This window comes from Salarias fasciatus, chromosome 7, assembly GCF_902148845.1.
Source record: "Salarias fasciatus chromosome 7, fSalaFa1.1, whole genome shotgun sequence".
Taxonomy (NCBI): Eukaryota; Metazoa; Chordata; class Actinopteri; order Blenniiformes; family Blenniidae; genus Salarias; species Salarias fasciatus.
In genome coordinates this window covers 21,800,353-21,810,498 of record NC_043751.1, presented here as the reverse complement: position 1 = coordinate 21,810,498, position 10,146 = coordinate 21,800,353, and the positions used below count along the sequence as shown (strand labels likewise).

At 44.2% G+C, this 10,146-nt stretch overlaps 1 protein-coding gene across 1 annotated transcript; it reads left to right on the top strand.

Moving 5' to 3' along the window:
- LOC115391289 (very long-chain acyl-CoA synthetase-like) lies at window positions 1-7,679 on the top strand. The gene is made up of 10 exons (XM_030095414.1): window positions 1-478; window positions 1,981-2,190; window positions 2,874-3,032; window positions 3,130-3,254; window positions 3,337-3,531; window positions 5,849-5,939; window positions 6,163-6,361; window positions 6,464-6,561; window positions 6,647-6,777; window positions 7,439-7,679. The coding sequence occupies exons 1-10, from the start codon at window positions 1-3 to the stop codon at window positions 7,613-7,615; spliced, it is 1,863 nt and encodes a 620-aa protein (XP_029951274.1). The 3' UTR covers window positions 7,616-7,679.
- Window positions 7,680-10,146: the final 2,467 nt, after the last annotated feature.

Sequence of the window (10,146 nt, the reverse complement as noted above, 5' to 3'; positions counted from 1 at the left end):
ATGTTGGTGTTTTTCACGGTGGCAGCCGGACTGGCGCTGATCGTCCTCTTCCTCCTCAGAGAGCGATTCCCGTACTTCTTCCAGGACTGCGCCTACATGCTGAGGAGACTCAGAGTCATGATCAGGATGAACAAATACAGAAAGTCCAAGCCTTTTTACAGCATCGTGGACCGCTTCTTGGATGCGGCGAGCAGACATCCCTCCAAGGTCTTCATACACTTCGAAGGCCGTGCGTATTCCTATGGAGAAGTGGACAAGCAGAGCAACAAGGTGGCCCGGGCTCTGCAGGCTGAGGTCCGGCTCCAGGAGGGCGACTCGGTGGCTCTGTTTCTGGCCAACGAGCCCAGCTTCGTGTGGACTTGGCTCGGTTTGGCCAAGCTGGGCTGCCCGGCGGCTCTGCTCAACTTCAACATCAGATCCAAGTCCCTGCTGCACTGTTTCTCCTGCTGTGGAGCCAAAGTGCTTCTCACCTGTCCAGGTAAGACACATGCTCAGAGACGAGGGAAGAAACAACAACAGCCTCCCGTGTTTTTTTCCTGATCACTTCTTTTTCTCTTTCTCGAATTATACATCAGATTTAACAGTTTGAAAGATGGCAACAGTCGTTCTCCAAAGGGTCTTTAAAGGGTCTCACCCTTCTACTGTGATATGTCTCTTGTTAAGTATCTTGTGAACCATGGTCCTGAGAGATATGTTCAGTGAGTGATGGCGGTAATAAAGTACAAACACTTACAGAACTGTAATTAAGCTCAATCATGAGGACTTGTCTTTCTTTCAAGGTTGTAATTTAACTCATAACCAAGTTAACTGTGCATTTGTGTCTACTTGTATACTTTTAGAACTCATAAATAGCTTCTGACAACATCAATTTAGATTATTATTAAAACTTGTTGATCTCAATTTTGGTCAGAAACTCCTATTTTTAAAATAAATACTGTAGCCTATATTGTTAGATGAAATGTGGTACCAATGCTTTTTAAGTAAAACCTGAGAACAGAACTTTATGAGTATTTTCAAGCTGCAGTGCTTTAATTGAGTACAGTGTAGTTTAAATTGTCAGAACTTTTGCCCTCTCTGGATTCAGTTCTGCCCACATTTAAGAGAACATAACATCAAATACATCATATTTCCTGTCATTACTTTTTAACTGTTTAACCAATTTTCTCCTCTTCTCAGCCTGAGAATCTCAGGGGTGTTTAACTAATAGCAGCTTTGCCCAACGTGAGTTTCAGATGGATTAGCTTGTTGCTATCTAACTGTTTTGATAATCCGATAATCAAATCATTTGTGGTGCTTGTCATTTATATTCTTGTGATGGCCGTAATGCTTCTTGTTTCATCATGTCTGAGCGACCTGGAAAGAGATTAATAAAGGAGATTTTTACTCAGGTGAAAGTGTGCAGCTCACCTCATGTCCGTGCTGGACTGAATATATGACTTTGTCTTTTGACCTAAAATGATGATAAAATAAGGAAATGATTTCAGATTTGTCAATTATTCAAATCTTGAACCTCAGATGAAAAAGCTCAAAGTTTCCGTTGTACTGCAGGAGGTCCAGAAACTGTTGGAGTGACTAAAACAGTCATGATGTGTATTACGCTTTGTGAATACATTTTTGTTGTGCTGTTTCTTCTGGCTCAAGATCAAAAGTAGTTATTTGTTGCTGACTTAAACTACAGTAAATATTTCAAGACAAGCCAGAAAATATACATCAACAAAAACATTCAGGATTAAGGAGTAAATATTTTTAATGGCATTTCTCTGTTTGCTCCATTTATCTGACTAAGTTCATTGAGTCACTGAATAAATATTTTCTTTTACTCTTGTGACACTGCAGTGTCTCCCACAGAGCAATGCATTACTCAACATGTACTGCTATCCCAGAGGGTCTTCTAACTTGATCTCGGCCAATGTGCAGAGTTGTGCAACAGAGCACTCTTTACATATTGTGTGGCAGTGACAGACTTTCCTGTATTTGCAGAGCTGCAGGATGCTGTGGAGGAGATTCTGCCCACGCTGAAGGAGCAGGGTATCAGGGTGTTCATCCTGTCAGACAGCTGCAGCGTGCCTGACATCGCCCCGTTGTCTGTCAAGATCTCCCAGGCCTCTGATGAGCCACTGTCTCCGGCCCTCAGGTCCAACGCCACCATCAGGACTACGGCTCTGTGCATCTTCACGTCCGGTACCACAGGTATACCAGAGAACCTCCTCTGCTGTGGAGAATGTAAATCAGTGGTACAGCTGTAACAACTGAGGAACTCATAAACCATCTTTGACCTTTGACCGTCCACCTCCACCACTGCACTAGTTACACCTTACATCCTGCCGCCACTGCCTCCCAACAGTCCACGCTACTCAACCCTGGTCCTTGTGAGCTGCAGTCCTGCATGTTTTATGTCTTTCCCAGTTGCAGCGCACCTGACTGCAATGTGAGGCTAATTTATGGTCTTTTTTTACAGCCATGATGAAAATATCAACATCACACTGAGATGTGCTGAAGCAGGGAGAGCGCTAAATCATGCAGAACAGCGGCTCACAAGGTCTTTATGTGTTGGTCTCTGATCAATAGACAGTTTTGGCAAAGATAAATACAAATGACACCTGCAACATTGCTGGTTGGTGGAAACATTATAAAAGACGGGAGCTTAAGTAGTAGGGTTGAACAGTTAATGGGTTCACTCAAAGCCCTGCTTTCCTTATGTGACCAGTGTGATCAGTAGTGATTTGGGTGCTGAATTCCTCTGCCTTTACATTACATACTGTGCTGACTATTGATATTCTGTGAGTTTGCTATGGAGAGTTTTGACTCTATTTCTGTGTTTCGATCAAAAGCAAAATGTAACGCTGGTATTTCCTTATTTTCAAATTTGTAAGGTTTATCCAAAGCTGCCATTATCACTCATGGGAAGATTTGGGGTGCATCCTCCTTGCTGATTACATGTGGAGTCACGGCAGACGACATCATCTACGTGAACCTGCCCTTGTACCACGTGGCAGGCTTTGTGGTTGGAACAATGGGAGCTATGGAGAGAGGTAACAATCTTCATGACTGAAGATACAAATTAATCTCCACAGATGGTTTGGGAGTATCAGAGTGAGATCATGCTGGTGTGATTTGGTGTTTTTGCAGGTATGACTGTCATTCTGAAGAGAAGGTTTTCAGCCTCTCAGTTTTGGGATGACTGCAGGAAGTATAATGTGACAGTGGTGCAGTACATCGGTGAAACTCTGCATTTCCTCTGCAACACACCCAAAGTAAGAATATTTCTGAACAAGCTGTGATGACCGCTTCTTGATGAATGTGATGTTTTGTAACTGTTGATTTGACTGTTTGTAGAAAGACAATGAGAAGAACCACAAAGTGAGACTGGCCATCGGCAACGGACTCCGAAGTGACGTTTGGTCTGAATTTCTGAATCGCTTCGGGGATATTAAAGTCAGAGAGATATATGGAGCCACCGAAGGAAACATTGTTTTAATGAACTACACTTCCAAGATTGGTGCTGTGGGACGAAGGAACATTCTGCATCAGGTATGAAGAAAGGAGGTTTTGAGCATAACAGGTTGTGTTTGTTTGTGTAATAAGGGAGGGTCTATCAGGAGATCAACGCAACATATTGAAGTGTGCATGATTATTAGTCAGATTAGTTTCCTATTAAAAGATATCTCAGTTAACAGAATTACCGTAAAACACCAAATAATGGCCGGGGCGTTTATTTGTTTCAATCATGAACAGACCCGGGCGTGTTATTTGGGACAGGTGTTTAAATCACAAAAACCTTGCTCAGCAAAAATATCCCATAAATACCAGTAAGGAACTAAAAGAACATAAAAATATATTCTGGTATATAAGGTTATTAATACAAGGACAAATGCTGAAGAAATCCATATCCAAATCCATATCCATCCCCTCAATCCTCCTCCTGATCACTCTCGTCACTGTCCTCGCCCTCCTCTTTCTCCTCCTCCTCCTCATCATCCTCAACTACCAGTTCATTGTTGAACTCTTCCTCCTCATCTTCCTCCTGCTGCTCGGTCTCTTCGCCTTCCTCCTCCTCTCCCCCTCTGCCCTGAGCCAGCATCTCTCTCCCTGCTGCGCACGGCTTTCCGTCTTTGACACAGTGAATCAGCTGGTCCTCACTGGCGTCAGCCGCCGCTTTCAGGCCACTCACCTTCGAGCACAATACCGGCATTCCACAAATTAATATGTGGAATGCTCGTGGCCGGTAGTTTTCAGTGGTACACTGCAAGGGCCTCGCGTCTCCACAGTAGTTGACCCAACCATGTCAAACCATACCGCAGTTTCATCCACCGCTATGACGCCTTTCTCCGGTATCTTCATTGTTTCAATCATCCGCGATGAAAATCTTACAAACTTCACCAGCTTCTCGGTGAATTCGTTGGCGTCTTTCTGAGCTATAGTTGTGCGTCCTCTGCAAGTAAAGTTGTTGCGGTGAAGGAAACGGTCCAGCCATCCAGCAAAACCTCTCGTCACTGCTGTCGCTCACGGTGGTGAAAATCTCTTTAGCGTTCGCCCTGATCATTTTTCGGGTCACTCTCTCATGGCGTAAACGCTTACCAATGACCCATTCCCGCATGTTGACCTCCAGCTCCTCACTAGCTTTCTTTCTCCCACCACCACGCAGCCTGGCCCTTTTGCTATCCACCTCGGAAAGACACTGGAGCGCAGTTTTATTTTTTCGCCACTCCCTCACTCTTTTGGGGTCAACAGAGAAGTGTCTAGCTGCTGCTTCTCCCGAGTTTTGTTCAGCATAGTTGACGACAGCCAGTTTGAGTTTGAGGTCGTATTTTTTATTTTTACTCTGAACCGGAGCCATGTTGATTTATCAGTGGCAATGACATGTGACTGGCACCCTCTGCCAGTTAATTAGACCTGGCGTTTATTTGGGACAGGCGATTATTTGTTAAAATGCATTGCTGCACCCGGCAGTTAAACGGGACCCGGCGGTTGATTGGGAGCCGGCTGTTATTTGGTGTTTTACGGTAAGTGACTGGAAAGTCAAAATCTTGTCTTGTTGCAAGACTTTAACAGCTCACATTAAAACACTTGGAGGAATAAAGACACACAAATTAACTTGCAAGGATTTATGAACGGTCAAGCGTGAAGGTACAAGTACACTTGTCCTCCAGCGCTGGCAAATTCCGCAGCTGTAACCTTCCTCAGAACCCAGAAGTACAAGGTGTTCAGAGCTCAGAGACACGGCCAAGTTAAGGAGGGTTAATATCTCACCACCACTCAACACTCAACAAGACACAGAAGTTGAAACATCAAGACAGGGCCAAGAAATACTTGAAGACAGATGTTTGAGAGGACTATGCAGCCGATAGTCGGATCTCAGATCCAGAAGGAACAATGTAGTTTTCGTCCTGGTCATGGAACACTGGACCAGCTCTATACCCCTCATAGGGTGCTCGAGGGTTCGTGGGAGTTCACCCAACTCGTCCATATGTGCTTTGTGGATTTTGAGAAGGTTTTGTGGTATCTTATGTGGGGTGCTTCAGGAGTACAGAGTCCGGGGTCCCTTGTTAAGGGCTTTGTGGGGGAAGGGCGACGGATGCAGGGGAAGCCTGGAATGTGAGATTGACGGGCGGATAGATCCATGCAGTGTCTGCAGTGGTGAGATCAGTCCATCGTGGTGAAGATGAACTTGAGTCAAAAGGCAAAACTCTTGATTTTTTGGCCAATCTATGTTCCTACCCTCACCTATAGTCATGAGCTCTGGGTCTGGGTTAGTGTTGTCGTCTTGATCACAGAGAAAATGATTAATGAAACTGTTTCAGTCATCTCCAACAAAATCATAGTGACATTTTTATTTTGCTCTTCTCAGTTTATGTTCCCACACGCATTTATCAAGTTCGATGTTGAGAAGGAGGAACCTGTCAGAAACTCTGATGGTCTGTGCATCAAAGTATCCACAGGTGAGGCACTAAGAAACCTTGAAACTTTGGGGGTTTTTTTTGTCTTTTGTACATTTTCAAACTAAAAAATAAATTTCAATCGACGTAGAATAGCTTCTTGTTTGTGTGTGTGTGTTAGATACTTAGATGTAGTGTAAGTATTTAATTTAAATAATGTATCACAGTATTAATCTGTAAATTTTGGGTTTGGGACTTTGATGTTTTTCACACTTTTCTTTATCAGGTGAGACGGGACTTTTAGTGAGTAAAATAACGCAGAGGTCTCCATTCAGTGGCTACGCTGGCAACAAGCAACAGACAGAGAAGAAGCTCCTCCGAGACGTCTTGAAAAAAGGAGATCTGTACTTCAACACGGGCGATCTGCTGCGGTTCGATGAGGAAAACTTTGTGTACTTTCAGGACCGAGTTGGTGACACTTTCAGGTTTGACCACCCAGTTTCTGTCGTACTGTTTTTCAGTTTTCCATTTGTTGCCTCTTGAACCAGTTTCCTCTTGACTTATTCTTGATCATCTGTTGATTTCAGATGGAAAGGAGAAAACGTGGCCACATCCGAGGTTGCAGATATTCTCACCATGGCTCATTGCGTGTTAGAGGCAAATGTTTATGGTGTCAAAGTTGAAGGTACAAACATTCTGCAGGACTTGAATGTGGGGTGTGGATTTTTCATTTCGTCTCATCTTTCTGTGAATTCAACCATCCTGAAAAGGTCATGAGGGACGGATCGGCATGGCAGCCATCACACTGAAAGAAGGGGAGGACTTTGATTGTTCAGACACTTACAAGCAGGTTTCCAATCACGTCCCAGCTTATGCAAGACCCAGATTCATCAGGATTCAGGTAAGGACAAGGTGTCATCTTCTGTGGATTTACCAGATTACAGATGAGACTTGAGGCCTGTATTATAAAGCAGGATTGTCTCTGATCGAGGTATCTTCAGGGATTAACCCTGGGTTTTCTGCACTACGGCACTGGTCCTCTTCTGACGGGGAAAATCAACATGGTAACTTACACTGAACAGTTAAACCGCCCTGGAGCAGGTTATGTCCAGGATGAGGGATCAGCAACTAGAATAACTGCCTCCTGACCAGTCAGATCTCTTGGAAAATGACCTTTGCATGTTAAAAAAAAAAAAAAAAAAACCTGTCGATACTGATGCACGAACCATCATGTTACTGAAGAATAATTGTCTGATCCTCCATTTTAAAGTACGCTGCTCTTCGGGGTTTCTCTGTGTTTGCGATCAGTCACACACTGCAGACACCATCCCCTTTTATAGAAGCACACACTGATCAAGTTTGGCAAAACCTAAGTTGAATTACCGAGTTGATAACCTGCTTCATAATCCCGCTTATCAGGATTGTGAATGTCTGACTAAGTCAAACCAGTTTAATAGAGAGATATCCCGAGTATGATAATCCTGCTTTGTAGTACAGGTCTTTGGTCATGGAGGCTTCTCTTCTGTGTTGATCTAAATCTTCACCTCCAAACTGTTTTGTAGCCGTGCCTGGAGATGACTGGAACATTCAAGATGAAGAAAGTGAAGTTGGTGGAGGAGGGATTCAACCCTGCTCATATAGAGGATCAGTTATACTTCCTGGACACTGATAGAAGGACTTATGTTCCTCTGACTGAGGAGATCTACAGAGCCATCAGTTCCAGTGAGATTAAACTTTAACTCAGAAGCTGCAGGAGTCGCTGTGGGGACCAGTGTGAAGACGAAGCAGCTCATTCGTGGATGTAAACTCAGCTAAGCTGGATGATGATGCGGTGATTCGGTCACACAACCTCCCTGATCTGAACCCTAGTGGTGTTCTGGTATTGGACTTCTGTACGAACCACAGCTTGTCCATAAGGAACACCATGTTCAAGCACAGGGGTGTCCACAAGTGCAGTTGGCACCAGGACACGGAGGTCGGAGGTCAGAGGTCGATCATTGTTATGTCTGTGTCAGGGTTGATGTGCTGTTGCTGTGTTACTTCCATACCAGAGGTGTCGCTGTGTGTGTGTGTGTGTGTGTGTGTTAGTTAAACAGAGGGAGAGAAGAACAATGAGAGTTAAAAAAGAAGATGAAGAAATATAAAAAATAAAAGATGTGTAGAGAAACCTCGTCTCTTTTTTGACCCAAACATCGCATAACAAATTGGCAACGAGGAAGGCCATGGCTGCGCTTGAAACATACTTTGTCACTAAATTCAGTGTGCTAGCTTATGGACACACCATGCAACAGTGAGTTCAACGTGCAGACAAGACAGTCAGCCAATATGTCTCCGCTCTCAGAGCTTTAGCTGCACCATGTGGATTTGGGGCGATGGACAGTGAGCTGATACGGGATCAGCTTATTGCAAATGCTCGTCTAGCTGCTGTTAAGGACAAATTACTACTGGAGGAGGGCGTTACTCTGGACAGAGCGCTGACCATCTCATGCCAAGTGGAAGCAGCAGTCAAGAGGGCCACACTACTCTCATCTGTGACCACGCTTCCTGCTGCAGCAGTACAGGCCCTGGAGACTACACATGCACGGTTTCGCAGGAAGAGAGGATCGCGACCAGCTCAAGCCTGTGAAGCTGGGAAACAAGGACAGTGGAAACTGCATCAATGCCATTGCTTCAGATGTGGATCTGATAAACACCTGGCTAATGACAAAAACTGCCCAACTGCAAAAGCTACAACTAAACAGCTACAACCGTCAGAAAAAAGGGACATTTTGCTAAGGTGTGCAAATCTCCTGTGGCTGTATTAAGAGAAGGCGTTGTACTTGAATTAGCTATCCTGTGTGTTGATGGCATTAAGTTAATGGCTGCAGCTTCTGATAAAACCCCATGCCAAATGGACATTGAAGCACCACAAGGTAATTCTCAGGTCCTTGAGTTAATTGTAGATACTGTTCCTGCTATATATATTCTGCCAAAACAAGTTTACAGGCAATATTTTGCACAATGCCCATTAACAGAGTCCAAAGTTAAACTTGTAACTTATGCAAAAGGTGACCTTCCTGTCATTGGCTGCATCCTCACCCACAACATCTTGGTGTGGTTCATGAGCAGCTCTCAGGCTGACAGGAAGGCTCTGGATAGAGTCAGGAAGTCAGTACAGAACATCATAGGAGAGCAGCTGTCCTCTCTGTCAGACATCGACAGCACCAGATGTCTGCTCAGGCCACAAGCATCAAAAAAAGATTGTCTAAACACTCTCAAATAGCAATGAGTCAATAAGCTAGAAAGGATTTCACTGAGCTCAGTCCAGGGTCAGTCAGTGCAGCTATAATGCTGTTCTCAGTCAGACAACCTGCACTTGCACCGGTACATCAGGTTTCGCAGCACAGCAGGAGAGGTGGGCACCCCTGCATTTACAAACATCTGGCTGGTGCTGCTCCATCGCGGAAACCTTAACATCATGCGCATGGCATCATTGTACGCCACGGTAAGTCTGTGCATACTGCTGCTCTTATAGCACCTCCACAGGTGAGCTGTATACATTGTAGTACAGTAGGCCTTAAAAAGTCTGATCTTCACCGCTGGTGTACACATTCCAAATTTACGGATCAGCATATTGGCCTGTCCATAGAGCAAATGACACTGTCTATAAATGTCTCTATTATCCGACAAGTCTGCAGTCACATAGTGCCCCAGGTACTTGTATTCCTCAGTGACCATTAGTCTATTGCCCGACAGAAGGAAGTCTGGGAAAGTCAGTTTAGCGTCCTCTGTGCTCCGAACGGTCATGGTGCTTTTCTTTGAGTCATATTTTATATCAAAGTCAGTTCCATACTTATTGCACACTTCCAACAGCTCCTGTAGTCCAACGCTATATGGACAAAAAATTACAAGGTCATCAGCATACATCAGATGGTTGATGAGATTATAGCCAACCCTGCAGCCTGTTCCACAGTCATTTAACAGTCTTGATATATTGTCCATATATACATTGAATAAAAAGGGAGACAAAATGCTGCCTTGCCACACCCCGTTAGACACACAGAAAGGCACAGAGACACAATTACCCCATTTTACAAACATTGACTGGAAGGCATACCAAAACACAAGAATCCTCACCAGGCATTTAGGAACACCTCTGTTACACCGTTTCTCAAACAACTTTTTATGATTTATATAATCAAAGGTCTTAGATGCATCAATAAAACACATGAAGATGGTAGTGTCGTGTCTACTGTAAAGATCCAAGATCTCTTTCAAAGCAAAGATGCAC

What these genes read in the sequence shown, in the direction of transcription:
- LOC115391289 (XM_030095414.1), top strand. Translation starts at nt 1, where the DNA reads ATGTTGGTGTTTTTCACGGTGGCAGCCGGACTGGCGCTGATCGTCCTC. An exon ending in TCCTCTGCAACACACCCAAA is followed by an intron (nt 3,255 to 3,336) that starts GTAAGAATATTT and finishes GACTGTTTGTAG; the next exon opens with AAAGACAATGAGAAGAACCA. An exon ending in CCAGATTCATCAGGATTCAG is followed by an intron (nt 6,778 to 7,438) that starts GTAAGGACAAGG and finishes ACTGTTTTGTAG; the next exon opens with CCGTGCCTGGAGATGACTGG.